The 26,041-nt window shown below is 39.0% G+C and overlaps 5 protein-coding genes across 7 annotated transcripts; 3 read left to right on the top strand and 2 right to left on the bottom strand.

Moving 5' to 3' along the window:
• Positions 1-344: 344 nt before the first annotated feature.
• On the bottom strand, positions 345-7,107 carry Gs2 (glutamine synthetase 2). Its single transcript, XM_017155643.3, has 5 exons — positions 6,954-7,107; positions 6,655-6,839; positions 2,145-2,485; positions 1,420-1,611; positions 345-1,269 (listed from the first exon to the last, which is right to left on the bottom strand). The coding sequence occupies exons 2-5, from the start codon at positions 6,836-6,838 to the stop codon at positions 877-879; spliced, it is 1,110 nt and encodes a 369-aa protein (XP_017011132.1). The 5' UTR covers position 6,839; positions 6,954-7,107; the 3' UTR covers positions 345-876.
• A 2,740-nt stretch (positions 7,108-9,847) lies between these two features.
• On the top strand, positions 9,848-17,612 carry Or10a (Odorant receptor 10a). The gene is made up of 7 exons (XM_044394892.2): positions 9,848-10,384; positions 10,530-10,710; positions 14,381-15,017; positions 15,761-15,948; positions 16,003-16,292; positions 16,368-16,520; positions 17,526-17,612. The coding sequence occupies exons 3-7, from the start codon at positions 14,479-14,481 to the stop codon at positions 17,574-17,576; spliced, it is 1,221 nt and encodes a 406-aa protein (XP_044250827.1). The 5' UTR covers positions 9,848-10,384; positions 10,530-10,710; positions 14,381-14,478; the 3' UTR covers positions 17,577-17,612.
• Positions 17,613-17,858: 246 nt separating this feature from the next.
• Gr10a (Gustatory receptor 10a) lies at positions 17,859-19,686 on the top strand. Its single transcript, XM_044396111.2, has 2 exons — positions 17,859-18,917; positions 19,528-19,686. Exons 1-2 carry the CDS (start codon positions 17,859-17,861, stop codon positions 19,684-19,686), a joined length of 1,218 nt encoding a protein of 405 aa, XP_044252046.1.
• A 243-nt stretch (positions 19,687-19,929) lies between these two features.
• Positions 19,930-22,084, top strand: Gr10b (Gustatory receptor 10b). Its single transcript, XM_017155617.3, has 3 exons — positions 19,930-20,331; positions 20,840-21,583; positions 21,902-22,084. The coding sequence occupies exons 1-3, from the start codon at positions 19,930-19,932 to the stop codon at positions 22,058-22,060; spliced, it is 1,305 nt and encodes a 434-aa protein (XP_017011106.3). The 3' UTR covers positions 22,061-22,084.
• A 174-nt stretch (positions 22,085-22,258) lies between these two features.
• LOC108066910 (uncharacterized) lies at positions 22,259-24,831 on the bottom strand. Of its 3 annotated transcripts, none has more exons than XM_017155673.3 (3): positions 24,616-24,831; positions 24,359-24,544; positions 22,259-23,131 (listed from the first exon to the last, which is right to left on the bottom strand). In XM_017155673.3, exons 1-3 carry the CDS (start codon positions 24,692-24,694, stop codon positions 22,341-22,343), a joined length of 1,056 nt encoding a protein of 351 aa, XP_017011162.2. In that variant the 5' UTR covers positions 24,695-24,831; the 3' UTR covers positions 22,259-22,340. The 3 variants fall into 3 exon arrangements, with proteins under 3 accessions (XP_017011162.2, XP_070074990.1, XP_070074989.1); XM_070218889.1 differs by having other exon boundaries at positions 24,611-24,819; XM_070218888.1 differs by having other exon boundaries at positions 24,606-24,819.
• Positions 24,832-26,041: the final 1,210 nt, after the last annotated feature.

Raw genomic sequence — 26,041 nt, forward strand, 5'->3', positions numbered from 1 at the left:
AACTTTATAAATAAGGTTACTGGTTTATTTTTAAATCTTTAATTTTAGATCTTAAGGTTTATTTTTTACTTCATAAATAAGGTTATTGTTTGATGTACTTTATATTCATTTTAAAATCGTTAGAATTTTCCAACTTTATAAATATAACCTTATTTATAGTTTTATAAATATAACCTTATTTATAAAGTTTGATTTTACTTTAAATTCATTTTAAGATCTTTAATTTTAGATCGTTAGATTATCGCTTAATTTTATTTTGTATTCATTTTATAATCTTTAATACTAGATCTTTAGAATTTCTATAAAATCGAAACCACCAACCAAATCAGTGAAAGAAAATCTCGTTTGTTGTATTTTTTTTTATTTTTTAGTGCATTTACTTAACTAGAGAGTATATGTATGTAGTTTAGGATTAAAGTTAATTATTTAATATCATTAACAAGTAGGGGCTAGGGTCTTTTATAGGGTTTTCTCAGGGGAGTGTTTGATACTAGAGCTTTATGTTTTATGCTTTTCTTTTTTTTCTTGTGGGGGTGGTGGGGATGTCTTTTTTGGGTTCTTGCTCCTCATGATCTCATCTTCTGGTCCAAAAAAAAAACTCATACTAAAACCTAAATAACAGCAGCTACAAAAAAAAAGAAAAAAAACTTGGGGAAATATCAGCAAGAAGGGGGCTGCCTTAGGGTTCTAGTTCTGGGTTCTTTTCAAAAAATACGTTAGGTAAAAACTAAGCCTACGGTATGTATATAACTTCGCGTTCGGTGTTTTCGGGGTGTTTCGTGGGTCAGTGGATCAGTGGATCAAAGGTGGTTTAACAACAACATCTATAAATCGATAACAACTGCAAATGGATGAAGCCATCCATCCGATTCCATCCTATTCATCCAGGCAGATGGTGCGCAAGATGGCCTCCACCACCGAGTAGGGATCGCAGTTGGAGCTGGGGCGGCGATCCTCGAAGTAGCCCTTGCCATCGTCATTGACGCCGCGCGGAATGCGTATGCTGCAGCCGCGATTGGCCACGCCGGCACTGAAGTCGTTGATCGAGCTCGTCTCGTGCTTGCCGGTCAGACGACGGGCATTGTCCTGGCCCTGCTTGGGATCGTAGGCGCGGATGTGACGCTCGTGGCACTTGGACAGCTTGGCCACCGCCTTCTCGATGTCCCGGATGCCGCCATCCTCGCGCATCGCCTTCGTGGACACATTGGTGTGGGCACCGGCGCCGTTCCAATCGCCGGGCATCGGCTTGGGATCCAGAGTGGACACAATCTGTTGGGAAAACAACAAGAATTTCCACATTAGACTACATTATTCACACGCCTATCTTGCATTGGGCACACGGCGTTTCTTCTTTGTATCGCTGTTTTTTTTTTTTTTTTTTGAGTGTGAGTTTTGAACCAAATATCAAGTATAACTTACGCCAAACTCCTCGGAAATGCGGTGCAAGAGGAAACGGGCCATCCAGAGATCATCGCCGATGGAGATTCCCACGCAGGGTCCCACCTGGAATTCCCACTGGGCGGGCATCACCTCGGCATTGGTACCGGACACCTTGATTCCGGCGTACAGACAGGCACGGTAGTGGGCATCCACAATGTCGCGGGCGTAGACCTACAACAAAAAATGGTAAGTGATATGTTTAAAAATATTTGAATGTACAAAATTACGTATACGACCCATTGGCCTTCTCCTATTTCTTATTCTTTTTCTTTTTTTATTTTACCTTTTAAAATTTAGGTTTAAACATGTTTTTATTACACATCAAAAGTCTTTAAAAATTATTTCAAAATATATTTTTTTTTTATAAAAAATCTGAAAATTACGTATACGCCATATTGGTTGAAAGCAGAAGAAAATAGATATTGAATTTTTTAAATGTTTAAATATGGTAAATAAGGATAAAATACCCTTAAAAAACGAATATGTTGAAATGCGTTAAATTACGTATACGCCATATTGGTCAAAAGCAGAAGAAAATAGATATTGCTTTATTTTTAATGTTTTAAAAATAAGGAAACAAATTAAGTTCTTTAACTTTTTGAATTTTAAATTTAAAGTCTATATAAATCTATAGAAAATAAAATGCAGTTCTTTAACTTTTTAAATTTTAAATCTTAAAATATTAAAAAAAAAAAAAAGTTTACCTTATTGGCACCAACGCCGCAGTAGTAGGGTCCCTGGGGTCCGGGGAAGCCGTTCTTGGGCCAGCCGAGTGGATGGCCATCGAAGTCCAGGAAGGTGTACTCCTGCTCGATGCCGAACCAGGGCTCCTCGCCGACGCACTTGTTGGCCACCTCGAGGCAGGTCTTGCGCTTGTTGGTGTCCGTGGGGGTGCCGTCGAACTTGTAGGTGTCGCACATCACCAGGATGTTGTTGCCGCGGCGGAAGGGGTCCTTGTAGATGGCCACCGGGTACAGGTAGGTGTCCGAGTTCGATCCCTCGGCCTGGTAGCACGAGCTTCCATCGTAGTTCCAAACGGGCAGCTCTGTAATAATGTTAGAGGAAATGCAAAATAAGTAAGGGGGTTAAAGGGGTTCGGGTTCGGTCTATGACCATTAGTTGTCGCTGGGGGGTTAATTTTGAAGGGGTGACCTCGTCGCTCACTTAGCATGCGATACCCTCGAATTAAATATAATTGACGGCAATTGACCGGGCTTGGGGATTGGGGTTCCGTTTGAAAATTCACATCTCCCCATTAGTAACCCCTTATTTCAGGCACCCTCCCCACTCGTTAAAAAAAATCTTAAAAAATATAGATTATTTCAAACCTAAGTATTTTTAATTATTGCTAGCCATATATTAACAAGATATATGGATTTTCAAGTTTTCATTTAAATATTACTTTAGTTTGATTTACAATAAGCTTAATTACTTGCTGTTTAACTAAAGTGGGTGGTAAATACTGGAAGCTAATATAGTAAACAAAAGTTTTAATTGTTAGGACTAAACTGATACATTTTTTAAAGACAAAAATAATTAATCTACGTTTGTTTGAGCACTTTTTATTTTATTTTTAGAACTGTACCCTTGCTTATGTAAGTGCGTGCATATTCAAATGAATGAAATTATTGTGCCTATTAGGTTTCAAAACGCAAGCTGTAAGCTTCTCCTCACAAAAACATCATCACATCTCACCCCCTATTATTTTTTTTTTCCAAAACTCGCCTTGCATTTTGATGATCCATCAAAAAATAAGGTTTGTAAGTGAGATAAAAGCCGAGATAAACGGGGAGGTGTTGGGTGACGGATGTTTGTTTACTCGGTAACTCGTTTCCCCATTGCCCGTTGTTTATTATAATAAATAGTTAATTCCCCGTATGTAAATAATGCTAATGAAAATATTTCACTTATGCAAATTTCTAGGGGGCGAAAGGGGGAGTGCGGTGCATTGTTGTAACAGGCGGGGGGTGACCTTGAGCCAGCGTTTTCATTTACAATCTGGTATCTCGTGTTGGTTCTCTATCTCTATCCCTCTTTCCCCTTTAAATGTGTGTGTTGTGTACCACTCGAATTGATAAACAGCTGTAGATTTTTCCACACACACGGTGGCCACACAACTGGTTCTCAACTACGACTATAGAATGTCAGTGTGTCACTGTGCCAGCAGCGGCAGCAGCACTACAGTTATTAGCCTTGCTCTCCACCCACCGCCTACCGCCCATCCAACCCCCTCCCTATAAACATCGTACCACCTCGACATCCACCAAACACTGTTGCTATTTGCTTCCGATTTCTGTCCTACACGGCGAGACAAATAATTCACTATCAGTCGTTGGAGATTGCACTTCTGAGATCATTGCTCTTGAGAGCTTACACTTTTTCTATAGTAATTCATCCGAATAATCATATCAATCAGTTGACCTTACAGATTACATTTATTCAATAATTAATGAGATCATTGATTTCGATGGAAAAAAACTATTAGCAAAAAAGACATTTAAGTTTTATAACTTTCAATTAAATTAATATGTAAAATAGATCGTATGCAGAAGAATTATATTTGTTTTAATTTTTTCTTGTTTTCAGGGAAAATCTTTTTTCCCAGTGTGACCCTTTCCATATTTACAAACTGTACTTCTCAGTCCATCCTTGAAGTGACTGGCAATTTAGTGGACTGAAGTGTTTATAAATGCAATCGGGTTACAAAGTTTTCAATTACTTTTGATTGCAGCTGATATATTGGCGTTCTTGCGGTTTGGCGGTCGAAAGGCAATGACGACAAAATCGATTGTCCTTTTATTGAATAGAAGGGGCACGCATCGGCGATTAAATGTCATTTTGTAATTTGTATTTTGCCCAATTACAATTTCACTTTGAACTTGAAATGTGAGAGGGTCCCTTCCCATTTTTCCCATTAGGGTGCGTCACTTACTCGCTCGTCAAAAAACAAATACAAATTAAAGGCCGCTTTCTCTCACACCTACGCTCCATATGTCTGTCCCTTTCCAACGTCCGTCCAATGCACTGTGTGCGAGTGGGACAGAGCGAGTGTAAGTGCGCTTCTTAATTAGTAATTGTGCGCATTAAGTCATTTGTTTTTATTTGTGCTTTGCTTTTGCTTTCAAGTGCAAGTGTAATTATTGAGGTGACAAGTTCGCGTGCTGATCGGGGTTTTGCTAAGTTGGGGGGTTTTTTCTTAAGTCGAACCGACAACTCTCCGTCCTTGTCGCTCGGCTGATTGGGTTTGCGGTGGCAATTTACCGTTGCAACTCCTCCAATTGAAATTTGAAATTAGTTTTTTTTTTTTGCAAATATATATTTTTATTCAAATTAAAAAAATAGTAAAAAATCTGAATTAATCCTTCTTATTTTAAGGATAGTTTTCCTTTTCCTATTTATATTATTTTAAATGGATGATAAAATAAATCTTTTAGGCTTTTACTTAAGTTTGAAATCTAAATATTCGTTTTAGATTGGTAGTTAATATCCACAGAAAATATTAAATATAATATGAATATGATGAAATTCCTAAAAGCAGTTAGAAGTCTTCATAAACTTTAGCTGTGCTAAAGTTAGAAAGTTCAAAATTAGTTTACAATACCCCAATACCCACACTCCTAAAATGCCTCCTCTTCGCACGCCGTGGGTAATTGCACATTAAAACGCAATCAATTAACACTGAAATTAAAACTCTTTCAAGTCCGGACGGCCTTTTATAAAGCCCCCGCGATTAAATCGCATTATCAGACGCGAGTCGTGAAAATTCTGTTTTTAGACCATAAAGCGAGCACTTCCCAGACGTTCGAAATGCCGAAGAACCGCCGCCAGAATCGTGCCAAGGCAAAGGTCATCGCTGTGCTGGGCTGGGGTTGTATAACCCCGTGAGAGGGATCAATAAAAAACCGCAACAGACGAAGCCGTTCATTGCCACAATTTTTCGGGGCGTTTATGGGCTGGATTTTCAGACGCTCGTAAAATCGCACAGATCTATTGTACATAGTATAGCCCCATATAGCATATAGAGCTATTGCGTAGTAATTGCTGGCGAAATGCGAATTTAAAACGAATTAATACAGACAATTTGCCAGCTAAAGATAGTGGACATACATTGTCATGCTCCACATATAAATAAATAGTTTTTTTAAGCGGGAAAAATGTATAAAATTAATATTATCTCTACGATTTATTGAGTGTTTATCCTAACGATATTATATCGATTTTTTTTAGGAGATATTCCACATTTCTATAATATTTTTAGATCATTTTACAATTCTTTTAGATTTTTCTACTCTCAACTTTTATGATAAATGTAAATAAACCTTGACTTCTGAATGATCCGTTATATAAAACCTGTGAAAAAACTCATAGCGTCTGCCGAATTTAGAAGTTCACTCAATTAGCTTCTAATTTAAGAGTGTGCCTGTATTTCTGGTCATTAAAGGTGTTTGACTAATTTGGAGAAATTAGCACCTGGCGAGACTTGGACTTATCTTCTTGCAGCCATTTCTTTGTGATTTCTGATTCTTTGTTCTACATATCTTTTTTTCTTTTGTTTTGGCCGCTTTAATTTTATTTCCAAACCAACTCCAATTGCCGAATTCAAGTTCATTCACACGCGACCCATTAAATGCCCATTACGATTTGCAGCTGGTTATAAAAGCGACTTGGATGGGGCGAAAACTAGTGAATTACGGCGATAAATCTAGCCAAACGCCTGAGACGGAGACAGTTTTAAGAGTTTGGCCACTCCAGATAAGATTACACTGGCAGAAAATCAAGTATTTCGCACATAAATCAAGTGCGAACGCGACCTATGCTGCGATAAGCTGGAAATTACTTAATGCCGCCATTTCAGCTACTTGATCGAAGTGCTATTTAACAAGAAAGTAATCGGGAATTAGAATTAAGGTATGTGACCTACAAAAAAAATTGAATTTTTTAATTTATTGGATTTATTGAAAGTTCCAAAAGAACATGATCTTTTGCTGAGTACTAACAATTAAAATGGGGTTTTTATCGGAGTTTTGGTTCCGAATAAGAGGTTTCAAAAATAACCAAAAATAATGGGATATTGTAATGTAATCCTGAGTAAGAACTGTTTCGGTTATATTTTACAAATAGTTCCAACAAGTTTCTATCCTGAGTTATCTCAGTTATAAAACCGAAATTTCAATGGGAAAGGTGGTATTCAAGCATATTTAACCAAAAACTCACCCTTGGGGCTCTGGGGGATGAAGTCGAGGGTGCGATCCTTGCAGCGCAGGTCCTCACCGGTTCCATCGATCCACACGTAGGTGGCCTGGACGACGTTGTCCTCGAGCGGCAGCGAAAGGTAGCGATCGAGGATCGTCTTGTTGATGCGCGCATTGGGCGAGTCCTCCAGGATCCTAGCGGACATACTGCTCATGCGATTAGGGCACCCAAAAAAAATATATGGAAAGTGGTTTAGAAATAAACAATGTTCGTTTGGCACTCGTAGAATTATTCTCAATTCTTTTTTTTTGGATATGCACCTGATTGATTTTTTCTGTTTTCTATTTATTTATCTGATTGCGTTTTTTGCGGGACGACTGGCTGCGTCCTTTCTGGTTGGGATTTGAATTGGGAATCAGAATTTGTTGTGCGCGGAAGCGTTACTGGAACACGACTAAGCTGGATTCCCTTGTTCCAACTCAATTTATAATGACCAACAACAAACAACAAAGCAAAACAAAAGCAACGCCAGTTGTTGTTGTTGTTGTTGCTGTACAAACTATACTATACGGCCATATACACTATACTATACACTACACTACACACCATACTATTACTTACAACAAACTAGCAACGACGGCGACTGCGACGTCGGCAGAGCGCCATTGAAAACAAAAGCAACAGCTGTTGTCGCCGCCGCGCTGGCAGCGCTGCAGCAGCGCAGTCGCCGCACGATCAACGCCCCCTCCCTCTCGCTCGCACTCGCACCACTAGCTTATCCCCTTGGCCCTCCTCCCACTCCCACCCACTGATTAGACGCTTTGCAGTTTGTCGCCCGACGCCGACGCAGCTTGTCGCTCGCGAGCGGAATAGGGGGAGAGGGAGAGAGAGAGGGTCCCTCTCCCAATTGGATTCCTGGCTGACGCTTCCGGTAACACGGGAAAAAAAATCAACACTACTTCTATCTAATTGGAATTTTCTAGGAAAAGAACATTTTGAAATTGTTAACTAGAATATTATACTTTTCCGGAAAATTTTCTTTCATTTTTTTTTATAAAGCAAGAACTATAATTTATATTAATAATCTTTTTTTCCGGGTTAAGAAAATAAAAGTTATATTTATTAACCAAAAATAATTTCAAAAAATAAAATCCAATCTCACTTTATTTTAAAAGAATTATTTTTGATTCATAGGTGCACACAGAATTCAACGATTATGTTTTCTGTGTAGATTAACAGTTGCAGGTTGAGTTGCCAAATTGTTTTGTTTATTTTTAATTCACTTTTGATGTGCGAGCAAATGCGTGTAAATGAGTAAAAGTCGCTTATCAGCTGGATCGCCAGCAAATGAGTTTTATTTTGTAAAACTTTTGTTTTTTTTTTTTTTTTTTTGTTTGACAAGGACAAGGACAGTCGGCTGATGTAATGATGAACAACTTACGCTGAATGCATTTTATTGTGAGTTTTTTTTACAATGTTTTCCGAACTCTTAATCACGCACGCGAACTTTAGGCACTTGAGCGATGATTTTCGTATAATTTTAAGGAACTCTTTTTCTCAATTGCAATTGGGAGTTTCGCAAAGGAGCTGATACAGTGGGCACTTCTTAGGAGCGACTGCGCAGATCCAGCAGCGATTGATCCGCTTTTATAGGCTCTCCGATCCGATCACTTGGCACTCGGACAACTGGGGAGATGTTCGGATGTGTGACTCGATTTTTTGATTATTTTTATGGCGCATAAAGCAAACACGACCAAGTGCTAATTACCTTTTCAAGATTCTCACATTTTTATTATTATTTGGCGTTGTGCTCGCCTCGTCAAGTCGACGAAACGAAAGTAAATATTGTATCGAAAAGGGAGCAATTCCTTTGGTGGGAGACCCCTGAAACCTTACCCCCTAACCAAACCCAAACTCGAACTCCTTGCGTACCCTACACTACACCCTACACCCACGGCAAAATGTTCGTCATGTTTGCCGGCTGGCGAAGGTGTGAAAAAGTTAATTGCAAACGAGTTTCGCACAAAAAGGTTAATTGTTTGGTGCGATTTTATGGCTTCGTCTAGGCGGCCATGTAAATTGGCCGGTATTTACAGCTTATCAGGGCAGTTTTCTAGTTTCTAATATGATATTCCTTAAATGGGATTTAACAATATGTTTCCTAGTTTCTATAAAAGGTGTTGCAAATACACTGGCAAGCAATTGAGTTATTTTTAAAAGTTAAAATAAAACTTTTTTGCTTTTACAAATTTAACAAAAAAAATTATAATTTAAATGACTTTATTAACCTAAGTTTAACACCTTTTTTATAACATTTAAATCCATTAAGTTTTCTATTTCTATCCACCATTTTAGCATAGTATTTTAGTTCGTTAAACCCATTTTCTCTTTGGGTGTAACAAATTCGCCAGCTGATCTAAATTTAAAGGCAAATAAAAACGTCTGGACGGGCAGACGGTCGCAAGAAACAACAACTTAACGTTTAACGTATAGCGTATCAAATAAATTGCGACAAGCTACATTTTATTTCAATTTTAAATGCACAATTAACATATGTGCCGGCCAGTCGAAGACGACGCACAGACAGACATAAAATAAAACAAACAAGCAAACGTGAAATAATTTTCTATTAATCGTCGGCTGCGTCTTCAATTCGGCTCAGTGTTGGCGAAAAGACCAAAAAATAACTGATTGAATTGGGCTAAAATCTGCAATAAATACTCCATATATTCATAATAATTTTCGATTCATAATTTCTTTATTATTCACAAGTCACGTGTGTAAAGTTGGTCAACACTGCGTATGCGTAATTTAATTTAGTCATTTTGTGTCACTTACAATTTCGAGTAGATTAATCACAATGTTATATTTAGCCATGCAAATAAAACAAAGAGAGATACTTTTTGTGTATTAGAAAGCAAATTTTATTGTAGCATTTTCAATTCACAAACTTGGTTGACAGTGCGTATGCGCAATATTATTAAGTCAACTTAAGTTAGTCGAGTTTTCAAGGTGATGCTTATTATTTATTGTAATTATTTGGTATTGAAATAAATTTTTAAATTAATCATTTAATTAGAAAATTAAAAAAAATATAATGATTGCTGTAAATTGATTGAAATATTTAAAATTTAAATGTCAAAAATAGATTTTCTTATTTTAAAAATATCAAAAATAATAGAATCTCCTTATATGTAATGCACAATTGTGCTAATTGATTTAGATTGATTAAAATATTTTAAGTTTCTTTGTCAACATTTTTTTCTTAATTTATAAATAAGCAAACAAATAAGTAAATACATTTTTTGGCTTTTTTCTGCCTAAAAATTCTGAAACATGGCCAGAAAAGCGGCTAATTTGTCAACGCTGACTATCTGTTCACGTGAACTGCGCATGCGTTTCCCGCTGCGGTCATCGCCCCCCTCCAACCGCTCCCCCCTCTGGCTGCCTCTGCCTCCGTCCGGCGATCGTCGACAGTCGTCCGTCTTCTGGTGTTTGCTCGCATTTAACGAGGCTTTTTCGCGAGCCTCTCTCTCGCCGGGCTGCATTCAAATTGGCTTAGGCGACGGCCATAAAGCCCATAAAGCGAGCATAAAGCAACAAAAAGCTAAAAACTTTGATCTTCGATAGCGCTGGAAATGGCCAAGTTGGACAAGTTGGCCAAGATTAGGAGCCCAGGAGGTGGCCCGCCCTAAATATCCGGCTAGAAGAAGAGCCGGCGACGCGTGGCGGTGCGATAACCGACTTAATGGTAAGTAGGTGAAGGCAGCGCACCCTAACCATAATATACAAACAAACTTATATACATATATGACTAATTGATTGGCGCAGACTGTGGTAATTGGTGAATTTGAATTGGCATTACCACTTCTCATATTTCGCATTAATTTCACCAGCTTAATTGGCGATCATCAGAGCGGCAATTTATCATCGAGATCGAGATGGAGATCCGAGGCCCATCATCGTCAGGCGCTTGGTCTATTTATAGGCCCCGCGTTGGGCGCCAATTTCCGCGATTGACCAGCGTCATCGGGGTCACTAGTTCGGTTCGATCCGATTCTGCTCTGGATCCCAGCGGTAAGTGATACGCTTTACAACCACAAGTATTTAATGTCACTTTTTTTCCTCTATTACTATCTTTACTATCTATATAGCTAAATATTTATCTTATAGCTTACTGTTAAATTGTTTCATTCAATAATGCAGCAACGTGTCGTTCTGTTTAGTTACAAAGTAACTAATTATATCTTTTCAGAAGAGGAGAATTTAAGATTAAATTCCCGTGAATTCCTCGGCAAAGTTCTAGAACGATTATCAGTAAATCGATGGGGGTCAGCGTAATTTTTGGCGCCATTTTCCATAGATGACTATCGCTCGTTGGCCAATTTAGTTTCTTCTGTTTGGGTTTTGGCTTTCGGCTTTCGGCCACTTGTGGCCCCTCATAAAGTTGCATAATCCGTCGTCCGATAGCCAGCCAGCCAAAAGATTGGAGTTACCACCATCTAACACCTAGAGTGCTTCTGATTCCGTCCCGGGGACCCTGAACTTTGCCAGCGTTACGTATTTCTAGCCGCTTATCTGGGGGATGTGCGTCTGCAGTTCGAAGCGAAAAAAAAACCAAACGACACTCTTTATGCCCCCAATTGGCGTATAAACTCTATTAAACAATTTATGCTCTAAACTGTCTGAATTGCTTAACTTCTTTATGACACTCGCATTCGCATTTCGGCTTTGGGTTCGGGCCCGCACGCTTATTTATTCTATAATAAACTTATCTAATAGTCATGTGCACTATAATATGCCCGCTATATTGTTTTTGGTTTCTGCTTTCTGGTTATGGGGATGTTTGTGCTCTGTGTTTTGCGGTGCCAGCTCAACTCGGTTCGGTTCGCTTTAGATCGGCTTGTCATGAAACAGAAACAGAAACGGAATGAAACGACATGATCGGATATCTCCCGTGCCCCCAAAATGCCCATGTTCCTCTTCCGAATTAAGGCAGCTCTTTCTCCCTCGGTGGATTCAGCTGACTCTTCAAAAACAATGTCAGGCCACCTCAATTGAGCTGAGTGCTGGGAGCTTCACTTCTATAACTATGTACAGTGATGTCTAGTGATAAGTTGAATCCTTGGTGTAGGGTTTTCTTTAGATCTTGGAAACGGTTAAGATAAAAATACAAGGCATTTTTGATCAAATTATTGTATTACAAAGTTTTTAAGTTTTAAAAACTAAAGTCACCTAGACATCAGAAAAAACCATTTAAAATTGAGAAACAAAATTCTAGAAAAATTCTGAAAAACTCTATAATTTTAAAAAAACAAAATCAAATCACAAAAAAAGAAATAAAAATTCCGAAAATAATGTTATAAAAATTCTTAAAATAAATTCTTAAAAACTAAAATTCTGAAAAAATTCTTAAATATTCCCGAGTTCTTCCTAGAGGCTTCACTGTATCTGAGTTGCGTGTTAAGTAGTGGCAGGGGGCGACTGCCTCGGTTGCAAGGAAGTTGCGATTTGGTAATGTTCAGCCCAAAACAAAAAAAAGAGAAGAAAACTACGAAAAAAAGAAAGCAAATCCAAATGCATATGGAAAAGGGGCAACCGAACAATTGGCGTTGATTCAATTTGCTAGCCATTTGCGGTACTCGGCACTGCCGCTGCAATTATGCCCATCAAATCTATCCCAATCCCGCGAATCAAGCAATTTACCCATCATCATCATTACTATTATCATCCAGTGTTTTAAATCAATTTGATGCCCTTGTGTTTTTCGAATGGCGGGGGGTGAAACCTTTTAAATTGGCCATTAATTCGGTACTTTTCCCATATTAACATTATAAATAATTTAAATAGTTATGGGTTTTATTTATCCCATAAAGTTGTCATACATTTTTATACATTTTTTTCTTCAAGTGTAAGTGTAAGTTCTGTGTGAGAACCTTTTTGGAGGCTGAACTTATAGAGTAACCTTATCGCTGCTCAAGATCGACCTTCGCTGTCGTTGCGGCTTTTTCAAACTCGATCAAACACAAAAAATAAAAAAAAAAAGCCTAAATAAAAACCGAAACCCGTGAGCCTCCAGGTGTGTGCGTGCCATCGCTGACGTCACCGGCCGAAGGAACGTGCGCTGCTAATCTAAGTATATATACTACATAAAACCAAAAAAAAAATGGCATAAAAAAGTTTAGACTCGTCTGTGGCGTTGACAAAAACTTCAATACATCAATGGTCGCACTCGAAAACCGGGCACACACATCGGCGGACAGGTTTGCATGATTTATGACTCCGCAGCTGACAGGCATCAGGGCGAACAGGTGCGGATTGGGGGCTAAAGTGCTCTATAAGGAGGGTTAGCCAGCCAATAATCCTGTTCAAGTAGTTGCAAATTAATATACTCAATCACTGTCAACTGACTTGCGATTTTCCATAAATTAGATTTTCTCAAAAAATCTATAAAATCTTGAAAAAAATATTTCTATAAATGTATTTCAAGAAATCAGTTCCTAGTTAAAACCTACACTATTGTTGGAATAATACGTAAAAATATGAACATTGTAGCTTTAGTGGTTTTTGCTCTGCTTTCTACCCCTATATTTTAAAGAGAACGTTTAGATGATATAAGATATTATTACAAACTGTTTTTTACGATATAATAGAAAATATATCTAAAAAATCGCTTTAATCACGTGATTTAAACTCAAGAAAATACAATATCAACATGTTTTTATATATCCAATCCGCTTGGCACTAGATTTCTGCTTGTGATAAGGCCACCTATTTTGAGTCATTACCCCTTATCACTGTGACTCATCAAGGTCATCGATGCAGGTTCCAAGTGATAACTGATAAGTGCTTTACTCGGTGATAAAAGGTGATTACATTTACATTGCATAAATATTAGATGTAAGCCGAGGAAGAATGTGTTTACAAGAAAGTGGATAAGCTGTTTAACTTTAAACCGAAACTGGAAAACGTATGACAGATTGTAATATTAGAATAGCCAAGTAATCTAGCATTAGGTATCCAGAATTCCACGAATCCGTCCCTGAAACCTCATGCTGTGCGTGAGTGGGCTAGAGATTAGTTAAAAACGCACGAGTTTGACGACGAGTCCGACGTCCGAGTGTCTTAATCTTGATTTGTTTGTATTTTGATTACTGAAATTAGCGGCTAGCGCTAATTGATGCATTAGCTCTGATTGCGACTCGTTCCCGGCTACTTGTGCCTGTCGTCGTCGTCGTCTCTGTAGTCGTCCAATCGATTCGATTCGATGTTCCATAAATAAAACAAATGGAGCCTACGATGATTTCCCGGGGATCCGAAAGTCGAAAGGCCAATTATTGGAGCCGCCAAATGGCGAAAGTTACAGCTCGAAACTTTGGCCAACTTTGTCTGAATAACAAGTCAATTATAAGGGTTATGTTATGGCGGCTACACTGTAAAATAATCATGTGTATTTACAATTTATTAATCTGTTTAACAAAAATATAAAAAAGACCTAATATTTTCCTAAAAACTTGTTACATATAATTTTCAAAACTCCCTTTTGTCTCCATAAATTATTAAAAATGTATATTCTTCTGTATAAATCTCTCGTAACATTTTTAATCTTTTTTTTCATAAAATTTTTAAATCTGTTTTTATGTATCGCAATAAATTATTAAAAAATAAATATTCTTCTGTATTTAAACATATTAATCTGTTAAAATATTTCCTTTAACTGTTTATATTTTTCTCTTAATTATCCAAGACTTTACTTTTACGTAGAGTGTATCACTTTCGTTGGAAGTGCCTATATAAAGGGGCTTCCTGGCCAGGATATGCCAAGAAAGCAAAGGTTTATCCACCATGGCCAAGTGGTTTCGCTTCCTGAAGCGCGATCAGCCGCTGTCCGTGTATTTCTTTGCCGTGCCTCGTCTGAGCCTGAGCATAATGGGCTACTGGCCTGAGAAGTCGGGCGACATCCTGCCCTGGCGATCCCTGGCCCACTTTGTGATCCTGGCCATTGGCGTCGTCACCGAACTGCATGCCGGGATGCGCTTCCTGGACCAGCAGCAGATCACCTTGGCCCTGGAGACGCTCTGTCCGGCGGGCACGTCGGCGGTCACGCTGCTCAAGATGTTCCTCATGCTGCGCTACCGCCGCGATCTGGCCGCCATGTGGAGCCGCCTGAGGAGCCTGCTCTTCGATTCGAAGACGGAGCTACCCGATCAGCGGCAAATCCGGCTGAGCCACTCGATTATGGCGGCCCGCATCAACTTCTGGCCCCTGTCCACCGGCTTCTTCACCTGCACCACCTACAACCTGAAGCCAATTCTCATCGCCCTGGTGCTCTTCCTGCAGCATCGCGGCGATGACTTCGTCTGGTTCACACCCTTCAATATGACGTGAGCGCTTCGATTTAAGTTACTCTTGAAATTCTGCTTACTTTCCAAATTAATATTTATTTGGGGTCGTTTTCTCAATGTCCGGTTAGCTTTTGCCATTCAGTTTTTAAATTGCTGTAAAGTTTGGTCGTTGCTTAAATTATCGTCACATTGAGAAAACGAACTTAACTTTGGGTTATGGCAAACTAGAACTTTAACTTCAATCGTATGGTTACAGACTGTTAAGATTTTTCGTTCGTAAAATTAACCTTCCATTGAGAAAACGAATTTAACTTCATGTTAACTTCTTGGAAACCGATAGCAAACTAGAACCTCGACATAAATCGTATGATAATAGACTGTCAGGATTGGTCATTGGTTAAATTATCGTCACATTGAGAAAACGAACTTAACTTTAGGTTAATTCTTCGGAAACTGATAACAAACTAGAACTTCAATTTCAATCGTATGATTACAGACTGTTAAGATTTATCGTTCGTAAAATTAATCTTACATTGAGAAAACGAATTTAACTTCACGTTAACTTCTTGGAAACCGATAGCAAACTAGAACCTTGACATGTAAAGATTAGTCATTGGTTAAATTATCGTCACATTGAGAAAACGAATTTAACTTCAGGTTAACTTCAATCGTATGATTACAGACCCTTAAGAAAACGAATTTCACTTCATGTTAACTTCTTGGAAACTGATAACAAACTAGAACCTTAACCTTGACGTAAACAAGCTGTGTTTCTTCAACAGAATGCCCACAGTTCTTCTAAGAGCGCCATTTTTTCCCCTAACCTACATATTTATTGCCTACACGGGCTATGTTACCATCTTCATGTTCGGAGGCTGTGATGGCTTTTACTTCGAGTTCTGTGCCCACTTGTCCGCACTTTTTGAAGTGCTGCAGTCGGAGATACGTTCGATTTTTAAGCCCTACAAAGGTGGGTTAACCTAACCACTAAAGAAGTTTAATAATTAATTAACAATTTACCAAGATCACTTGGAACTTTCGCCGGTGCAACTGTACAATTTGGAGCAGCGAATGCGGGCGGTGATCATCAGGCACAATGCCATCATAGATTTGACAAAGTTTTTCCGGGAGCGCTATGCGATTATCACATTGGCCCACTTTGTGTCCGCCGCCATGGTGATTGGTTTCAGCATGGTCAATCTGTTGACCGTGGGCAACAATGGTTTGGGCGCCCTGCTCTATGTGGCCTATACGATTGCGGCACTGAGCCAATTGCTGGTCTATTGCTATGGCGGAACTCTGGTGGCCGAAAGTGTGAGTTTCAATGGGTTTTTGTATTGGGTTCTCTATTTTATTGGGTTTCATGGGTTCCTAACATCCTATCTATAGAGCGCAGAGCTCTGCCAAGTAATGTTCTCCTGTCCCTGGCAGTTGTTCAAGCCTCCGCAGCGACGACTGGTTCTCTTTCTGATCATGCGATCCCAGCGACCCATGTCCATGGCGGTGCCCTTCTTTTCACCTTCACTGGCCACCTTTGCTGCGGTAAGTCACTTGCTTCAATTTTAAATTAACTAACTAAATTACTAACTAATAGCTACAAAACCCTTAATTTATCTTGCCCTACTTTACGTACCTTTATTTTTAACCAATTAACAGAACAAAAAACCATGAGAAAAATTCCTATTTGTACTAACAACCAAAATCCGTATTTTCTACGAAAAAATCACTTTTTTGGCCAAAACAAAGAAGATAACCATCCAAATATGGAGTGTCATACCTCGTTGAACTCGTTATTTAATTCCTAATCGATTGGCATTCAAACCTAGAAATTTTCAAATTTTTTCATTTTTTTGCAAAAATTGTGATGTTACCCCTTATCAAAAATGCGAAAATTTAACTAAAAATATATTTCCCTAAAAGTGATGGGATTCATTAGTATAGGTCGTAAGCTGTTCAAAACAGTCGGTCCTTTAGCTGTGGGCCTTGATTTGTCCAAGCTACGACAAAAAAAAACCATAAAAAAAAATGTTTTTTTCATCGAAAATTTTAATCCACAATTTCCTCCCTAAATGATCAATTTTTTGGCCGTAACTATAGAAATATTGATCCAAAAATGGAATGTCGTACCTCGTTGAACTCCTTATTTAATTCCTAATCGATTGGCATTTAAACCTAGAAATTTTCAAATTATTTCATTTTTATCAAAAATGCGAAAATTTATCAAAAAATAAATTTCCCTGAAAGTGATGGGATTCGTTAGTAGAGGTCGTTAGCTGTTCAAAACTGTCGGTCTTTTAGCTGTGGGCCTTGATTTGACTTAATTACGATTCAAAAACCAAAATCGAATCCATATTTTAGCCGACATTGTGCCAAATAGGGTGAGAATAAGGAGTATTGAGGTCATAATTAAATTTTTTCCTTTATGAAACTCTCAATAAATCCCCATAAATATTAAGTCTACTTAAAGAATATATTTAAAATACAATTGATGTCCAATTTATTGATGATAATAATTAAATACTAAATTTCAATTTGTAACTTTTGCAGATTCTTCAGACCTCGGGCTCTATAATTGCCTTGGTTACATCTTTTCAGTAGATTGTAGCCATTGTTACTTTTTAAATAAAAAGGCACCATTATCTAACAATTCGATGAACATTTTTTTTTAGTACCATACGTTTTTTACACATTTTTCTAACATAGATTAATTAATTCTCTCTCGATTTTATTGAAACCAGCCAAGGAGCTTGTATTTTTTCGAGCCTTTCGTATCGGCCATCTCCAATAATTAGGCGCTACCATTCCATAGCCAGTTCACTTCATTTCATTTCCCAAAACACGCGACCTTTCGCTCAGTTTGCCGAGGAAAGTGTAGCAGGAATGACATCGCCCGATGATGAGCGGAGTTTCTGGGAGCGGCACGAGTTCAAGTTCTACCAGTACGGCCATGTGTACGCCCTGATCTACGGCCAGGTGGTGATCGACTATGTGCCCCAGAGGGCTCTCAGGCGGGGCATCAAGGTGCTCCTGATCCTCTACGGTCACCTGTTTAGCCTGCTGCTGATTGTCGTGCTGCCCGGCTACTTTTGCTATCACTTTCGCACCCTAACCGACACTCTGGATCGCCGACTGCAGCTGCTGTTCTACGTGAGCTTTGCCAACACGGCCATCAAATATGCCACCGTGATTGTGACCTATGTGGCTAATACCGTGCACTTTGAGGCCATCAATCAGCGGTGCACGCTGCAGAGGATGCATCTCGAAAGAGAATTCGCCGATGCCCCGCAGGAGCCGAAGAAACCCTTCGAGTTCCTCATGTACTTCAAGTTCTGCCTGATCAACCTGATGATGGCGGTCCAGGTGTGCGGGATCTTTGCCCAATATGGCGATTCACAGAACCAGGTGCGCGTCCACTTCGCCATCTACGCCTTCGTGCTGTGGAACTACACGGAGAACATGGCCGACTATTGCTATTGGATCAATGCCTCGGTGCTCAAGTACTACAGGCAGTTCAATCTCCAGCTGGATTCGCTGAGGCGGGAGGTGAATGCCCTGCGTCCGGGTGGCGGAATGCTCCTCCATCGCTGCTGCGAGCTGAGCGATCGCCTGGAGGAGCTGCGTCGGCGGTGCCGCGAGATCCACGGCCTGCAGAGGGAGAGCTTCCGCATGCACCAGTTCCAGCTGATCGGGCTGATGCTGAGCACCCTGATCAACAACCTGACCAACTTCTACACCCTCTTCCACATGCTGGCCAAGCAGTCGCTGGAGGAGGTCAGCTACCCGGTGGTGGTGGGATCGGTCTATGCCACCGGCTTCTACATAGACACCTACATCGTGACCCTGGTCAACGAGCACATCAAGCTGGAGCTGGAGGGCGTCGCGCTGACCGTGAGGCGGTTCGCAGAGCCACCGGCAAGGGACGAGCGGCTGACCAGGGAGGTGAGTACTTATCAATTTACCTTGAAAAAGGAATTAACTTAGATTTCCCTTGAAAATAGAAATTAGTAAGATTTGCCTTGAAAAGGGAAATTACTTAGACTTCCCTTGAAAAAGGAATTTACTTAAATTTTTTTGAAAAAGGAATTTATTTAAATTTCCCTTGAAAAAGGAAATAACTTAAATTTCTCTTTAATTAAAGGAGTGAATTCCTTAACATCCCATGAAAAAGGAACTTTATAAGACTTGCCTCAAAAAAGGATATTATCTCGATTTCCCTTGAAAAATTAATTTACTTAAAATTCACTTTAAAAATGCAATTGTTTAGATTTTCCTTTGAAAAGAAAATTTCTTAGATTTCCCTATAGAATGAAAATTACTTTGAAAAAGAAAATGATTTCCCTCAAAAAAGAAAATCTACTTAAATTTCCTTTTAGACGAAATATTTAATATCTTTTCTATAAATTAGTTTAATTTTAATGCACCTCAGTTAACTTTTAAAAATAGACCTTTTAAAAAAAATCGATGCATTTTCCCAATGCATAATTCCTATTTTTAGGTCTATGGATTTATAAGAAATATTTTTAATTTGTAAAGTCCAATTCCCATTCAGATAGAACACCTATCGCTGGAGCTACTCAACTACCAACCGCCGATGCTCTGCGGTCTTTTGCACCTGGACCGCCGATTGGTGTACCTCATTGCAGTTACAGCCTTCTCCTACTTCATAACCCTGGTGCAGTTTGATCTCTATCTGCGCAAGAGGTCCTAGTTAACGTGGCTAAAATGAAGGCTAACCAAATCAAAACCGAATTTATAAAAAAAACTATAGGTTTAGGGAGTAAATACATTAAAGTAAATATTTTTTTGTCACATCTAGAATATAATTAAATTATAAAATATATTACTTTAAAATTAATTTAATAATTTTAAAGCACAAAGTGTATTACACTTAAAATGTAGGATCACATAACACCACCCATGTTTGTTGATTGCTCAACAGAATAAAAGATGAATGCTAATGGTTGGTTGGTTTCCTTTGGATAAGGAGTGTCCTTTGAAGATAGCACTTCAATGTTCCGCTGTTTATTTAGATAAGGATTTCGAGGGCTGGGCGTCCGCTTGGTGTATTCCCATAAACGTTGGATCCCTGTCCTCCATTCAGTTGCTGGCCACAATGCGAGCCGAAAGGTTGTGCCGTTGGGCCCTGCGCTGCTGGATGGGATTGATTTTGGTCCTGGGCATGTCCTGCCACTTCTACAGTTCCAACCGCAGGCGTCTGGTCCACTCCCGAGTTTTGCAGGCCTACAGCTGGCTGACAATTGCGGCCAACTTGGCGTTGTATTACGTGTACTATATCTACGCTATTACTTACTTCGCGGAGGGCACTTTTCGGCGGCAAAGATTCGTGATTCAGGTGAGTCCCTATTAATACTTTTACAAATCTATCTTAGGCATTATAAATTATCTCTGACTATGGGTTTCCTAATAACAATATAAATAATAATATTTATAAGAATGAATAAAAATCATGTTTGACCAGATAATCTTTAATATATAATAAAAATAAAATCAAATAAAAATTCTTAATAAATAAATATTTATCATACAATTTAATTGGAAAATTTAAATAAAGCAACATTTAAATGAATTTGTTAAAAAATATCAAATAATCTTGACTAAGAGATCACTATTTAATTTATATTTTTAAATGCTAGAAAAATTACAAATTTATATTTTAATTAAATTACAATACTTTTAGGTGTGCGAATATCATAAATTCAAATAAATGAACATTTTAATCAATTTGTAAAAGTTATCAATTGCAAGAAATATTTTTTAGACATACCTAAATTATTTAATTTATTTTTTAAATGCTACAAAAATTCCAAATTAATATTTTAATAAAACTGCAATACTTTTAGGTGTGCGAGGGCAACGTACGACTGCAGATCGTTATACTGGCACTCCAGACTTTAATGCGGTTGCTGCGGGAAGGCGAGGTGTGCCAGGCATACAACGAGATTACCGAGATCCTAGATGGAGAACTCAGTCACCAGACGCACAGTCGCTTCTACTGCGTGGCATTCCTGGCCAAGATCTTCAGCTTCGTGCACAACTTCAATATTGCGCTGAGCATCCTCATGATTTGGGGCATGCGAACCTTTGGCGTTTCAGACTTCCTGGCCAATCTGTATTTCGTCTACAACTCCCTGGCCCGCGATGCCGTCCAGCTGGCCTACACCCTGCTGCTCCTCGACCTCCGCGAGGCACTGCGTGCGAATGGCCAGCGGCGGAGGGATTCCCATGATTCCTATGGCCAACTGATGGAGCAGTTGCGCCGGCAGGAGCGTCTGTTGGCCATTGGGCGGCGGGTTCATCGCCTGTTCGAATGGCTGGTGGCGGCCAACCTCTTTTTCCAGCTGTACTTCAACACGGCCACCATTTACCTGGGCTACGCCTTCGTCATCCAGCGGCAGGACGCCCTGGGGCTGCGGGTGTATCGCCTGAAGCTCCTGCTCACCGGCCTCATCTTCCTGGTCAAGCTGGGCGACGCCCTGCTCCTGCAGATCGTCTGCGAACGGCTGCTGGCGGAGGAGAACCAGGTCTGCGCCAGTCCAAAGATCCGGCAGCAGGATGGGGCAAATGCCAAGGCAATCCACAGGCAGGTGAGTAAATTAAAATTAATAATATTATATATTTTAATACAATTTTTTAAATTAGAAAAATAGAATAAATAATAAAAAATCCATTTTTTAAAATACAAACAAAAATAACTTGTAGATCCTTCTTAATTAATTTTTTTTTGATTTAAAAAAAATATAATAATATATATATTTTGGAAGTCTAAATAACGATTTTTTTAAAATTTATTTCCAATAAATTTATATTCAATCTAAGGACCAAAAAATAAATATATATTTTCCCTTGTTTTTCTACAAGTGTTTATCTAATTAATTAATGTAAAATTTGTGTATATTTCGCAGTGGGAAATGTCCGTTTTAAGGCGAGCAATTCGACGAGCATCGTCGGAGAACAAAGTGCTGGGGATGTTTCGAATGGACATGCGATGTGCCTTCGCCCTGATTAGCTGCAGTCTGTCCTACGGTGTTATTATTATACAGCTTGGCTATGTCCACAGTTAAATTGGCCTTCGCTTTCGGCCATTCGAAAGGCTATACCACTATACCGCAGTCTAATCGACACTCAATCGGCACTCAAGTTAATTGAAAGCATAATCTAAGGTAAAAGGATCTCTGGCGAAATGAAAACAAGACACGGAACTTATGAACCCATAGTTCGAATGGCCGCATAACTTTAAGGATAAATAAAAATCCAACCAATCATGTTTTCATTTGATTTTTTATTAGTAATTAATTATAAAATGTGATTAAGGCATAAAAATATATTTTCTAAAATTCGCTTTTAATTTGTCAACAGTTTCGAAGGTCCTTCGTTGAGTTTGTTCCTTGATTGCTTTTTCGATATGTGTGAGAAGACATCTGGATTTTCAACGCTGACCATTGGGAGATTGTTGATATCCTTTAAGTGCACCTTCTCCGCCTTCAAGGTGTCCAGACGTCTCTGCTCCTCCTTGATGAGATTGGCGGCTATATTGCGGCATTTCTTGGATTGGGGTTCGGGTTTTCGGGGACTCAGGATCATGGCACAGCGTATTCGCATGTGGTAGGCATGGGCCGACTGCAGCAGGTTGTCACCCAAGGGATTCATATCCGTAGAACGGCCATTCCACTCCAGCTTGGTTTGCATCCTGGACACCTTCACATCCCTCACCTCGCCGTGTGTGAAGGAAATGGCCTTTTTCAGCAGCTCCACTACTGCCTGTGTCTCCAGTTTGATTTTGGTTTTAGTTTTGGTTTGGGATTCGGTTTCCACCTCTTTTTCTAGCCGTTTCTCAAGAAGCTCCCGCCTGGCCTGCGATTCACGCACCATACGTTCCATATTCCTGGTCCTCATCGCATCGATCTGTTGCTGCGACGACATCATGTTGCGCTCCCTTTGGACCATCTCGAGGATTTTGAGCGGTGGAATTGTGGAGCTCCTACTGCCACTCGCATCCTGCTGCGATCGCAGGCTCCTCGCCAGCTGCTCTCCTCTCCTCTGTGCACTGTGCGTCCGCATTGTGGCCGACTTCTCGAATGGCAGGCGCTTCTTTTCCTGCCCTCTGGCCAAGGGGTGGATCCTTACCAAATTAGCTGTGGCAAGGGACGAGGGGTTTTGATATAGGAATATATATAAAGGGGATAGGATTCGTTAGTATAGGTCGTTAGCTGTTCAAAACTGTCGGTCTTTTAGCTGTGGGCCTTGATTTGTCAAATGTACGACAAAAAAACCGTAAAAAAAAAAATGTTTTTTTCATTGAAAATTCTAATTCACAATTTCCCCCCTAAAATATCAGTTTTTTGGCCATAATAATGTAAATAATGATCCAAATATGGAATGTCGTACCTCGTTGAGCTCGTTGTTTAATCTCTAATCGATTGGCATTCAAACCTAGAAATTTTCAAATTTTTTCATTTTTTGCAAAAATTGTGATGTTACCCCTTATCAAAAATGCGAAAATTTATCAAAAAAAAAATTTCCCTGAAAGTGATGGGATTCGTTAGTATAGGTCGTAAGCTGTTCAAAACTGTCGGTCTTTTAGCTGTACGCCTTGAATTGTCCAAGCTACGACTAAAAAACCATGCAAATAAAGGTTGATTTCGTCGAAAATTCGAATATATAATTTCCATCCTAAAATATCAGTTTTTTGGCCGTAACTATGGAAATAATGATCCAAATATGGAATGTCGTACCTCGTTGAACTCGTTGTTTAATCCCTAATCGATTGGCATTCAAACCTAGGAATTTTCAAATTTTTTCATTTTTTGCAAAAATTGTGATGTTACCCCTTATCAAAAATGCGAAAATTTATCAAAAAAAAAATTTCCCTGAAAGTGATGGGATTCATTAGTATAGGTCGTAAGCTGTTCAAAACTGTCGGTCTTTTAGCTGTACGCCTTGAATTGTTCAAGCTACGACTAAAAACCCATACAGAAAAGGTTGATTTCGTCGAAAATTCGCATCTATAATTTCCATCCTAAAATATTAGTTTTTTGGCCGTAACTATGGAAATAATGATCCAAATATGGAATGTCGTACCTCGTTGAACTCGTTATTTAATTCCTAATCGATTGGCATTCAAACCTAGAAATTTTCAAAATTTGTAATTTTTCGCTAAAAATTGTGATGTTACCCCTTATCAAAAATGCGAAAATTTATCAAAAAATAAATTTCCCAAAAAGTGATGGGGTTCGTTAGTATAGGTCTTTAGCTGTTCAAAACTGTCGGTCTTTTAACTAACGGCCTTGATTTGTCCAAATTACAATTGAAAAACCTAATAAAAAGGTGTTCTCGTCTAAAGACTGGCTACTTTTACCTACCATTTGGCGATGCGTTGACCCTGAAGGGCGATTGTCGTTCGGTGTTCACAGGTGGCGTGTTCTGGGGCTTTCTTCCCGTTCTGGAGGATTCATTGCCACCGGAAGCCTTGCCCGAGTTATTCCTGATCAAACGCATCAGGCGCTTCAAGGGCCCCTGGCTGCAGATCCGCGGCTTACCAATGTCGTCTGGAGGGGATACAACATAAATACATTTACTATTTCAGGTTCTGTACTAAAATCCAACTACTGAACCCTACGCATTGGACGACATTGTCTGGTGGAATTGGATGAGTTCAGGACTCTCCTTATCCAGTCCAATCTGATGGTGTGTGCCATGGCCCAAGTCCAATTGACTCCAATTGAAACGCACAAAGCGAAAAAAGGGGGAGAACGGAAGAACAGAATTTAGAGACCGAATTTCACATGGGTATTTATTTAGTTGAGTCCATTACTTAATTTGGGAAACAAACTAAAAATCGAAGGCCTACCCAGATTAATTCGTTTAACATTACTTTTATTCTACATTCCCAAAAAAGGGGAAATAAAACCCTCCAAAGTATGCTACATTATTTATAAATTAAATTTGTAATTAAATTATTGGGTTTCCCCAAATAATTCGCAGAAAATGAAACAAATAAAACGCCAGGACATATGATTACGTATTTTTATTACGGTTTATTTCGAGTGTGTTTTTGGGGTGTTGGGGCGAGTGTTCCATCCGCTGATGAACAAATTACATTTGACATAATACATAATGAAAACGCATTTGAGAGGCCGAATTCGAATTCGAGGTCTCTAATTATTTCTCGCACATGAACATGAGTATTGTACATATGTTGGGTGTACTTGAGTGTTTTCTTTTTTTTCCCATATATATCAACCCAATTCATTAACTTCTTACTTTTCTTTGCTTTCTCTGCACTATCTCGTATATAGAACTTGTGCATATAGCTCTACTGCCGATCCATACGCGAACTTCAACAAAACTGAATTTGATTTACTTTCTTTACTGTCATCGCTAAGGCTAAAGTTTTTCTTTTTCTCCATTTCTTCCATTTTTTTTTTCGTAGGTGTATGACTAGCAAAAAAACCATTGCATTTTCATGGGGGTGGCAGTGGGTTAGGATGTAAGTAGTATGTAAGTGATGTAAACGGGATGTAAATGTGAGCGGAAACCATACGAAAGCCTGCCCGTACATGTGTCTATATGTGTGTGTATATTTTCATCGATATTCGAAATTCCATATACGATATTCGATTCGACAACAACAACAACAAAAAGAAAAGGCACAATTTTGATGAAACGCTTTCCCATGCTTTGTATGCGCGCGCGTATGTGTGTAAGTGGATAGGATTATACATATATATATCATATATCATATATCAGGGGGGACGAATGGGTTTTAGTTTTGTTTTTATTTTAGTTTTCGACAAAGAAAGTCCCCTTCTCAGCAGCGCTCCTTGCTCTAATTTTAATATATTTTCTTTATCTAGTTGATAATTGCTTGATAGTTAGTTCTCGAGGGTTTCATGTTTTTCGTTTTTCGTTTTTGTTAGTAAAATCTAAGGCTAGTTGGAAAAGTGATTTGAATTTGATTTTTCGGTTTTTTGTGTTCCCGAGGTGCAGGCTCTTGGAAAATAGGCCTTCCCCTGGATTCAAGTATTTTTGTTTGAGCGAAAAAA

Source organism: Drosophila takahashii, chromosome X (genome assembly GCF_030179915.1).
Source record: "Drosophila takahashii strain IR98-3 E-12201 chromosome X, DtakHiC1v2, whole genome shotgun sequence".
Taxonomy (NCBI): domain Eukaryota; kingdom Metazoa; phylum Arthropoda; class Insecta; order Diptera; family Drosophilidae; genus Drosophila; species Drosophila takahashii.

Coding starts and splice junctions, on each gene's coding strand:
- Gr10a (XM_044396111.2), top strand. CDS start 17,859: ATGACATCGCCCGATGATGAGCGGAGTTTCTGGGAGCGGCACGAGTTC. Junction 18,918..19,527: donor ACGAGCGGCTGACCAGGGAG/GTGAGTACTTAT, acceptor ATTCCCATTCAG/ATAGAACACCTATCGCTGGA.
- Gs2 (XM_017155643.3), bottom strand. CDS start 6,838: ATGTCCGCTAGGATCCTGGAGGACTCGCCCAATGCGCGCATCAACAAG. Junction 2,486..6,654: donor CATCCCCCAGAGCCCCAAGG/GTGAGTTTTTGG, acceptor ACATTATTACAG/AGCTGCCCGTTTGGAACTAC. Junction 1,270..1,419: donor GCATTTCCGAGGAGTTTGGC/GTAAGTTATACT, acceptor TTTTCCCAACAG/ATTGTGTCCACTCTGGATCC.
- Or10a (XM_044394892.2), top strand. CDS start 14,479: ATGGCCAAGTGGTTTCGCTTCCTGAAGCGCGATCAGCCGCTGTCCGTG. Junction 15,949..16,002: donor GATTTTTAAGCCCTACAAAG/GTGGGTTAACCT, acceptor CAATTTACCAAG/ATCACTTGGAACTTTCGCCG. Junction 16,293..16,367: donor GAACTCTGGTGGCCGAAAGT/GTGAGTTTCAAT, acceptor TCCTATCTATAG/AGCGCAGAGCTCTGCCAAGT.
- Gr10b (XM_017155617.3), top strand. CDS start 19,930: ATGCTAATGGTTGGTTGGTTTCCTTTGGATAAGGAGTGTCCTTTGAAG. Junction 20,332..20,839: donor GGCAAAGATTCGTGATTCAG/GTGAGTCCCTAT, acceptor CAATACTTTTAG/GTGTGCGAGGGCAACGTACG. Junction 21,584..21,901: donor CCAAGGCAATCCACAGGCAG/GTGAGTAAATTA, acceptor TATATTTCGCAG/TGGGAAATGTCCGTTTTAAG.
- LOC108066910 (XM_017155673.3), bottom strand. CDS start 24,694: ATGGCACACACCATCAGATTGGACTGGATAAGGAGAGTCCTGAACTCA. Junction 24,545..24,615: donor CAGACAATGTCGTCCAATGC/GTAGGGTTCAGT, acceptor TATCCCCTCCAG/ACGACATTGGTAAGCCGCGG. Junction 23,132..24,358: donor GGTCAACGCATCGCCAAATG/GTAGGTAAAAGT, acceptor CCCTTGCCACAG/CTAATTTGGTAAGGATCCAC.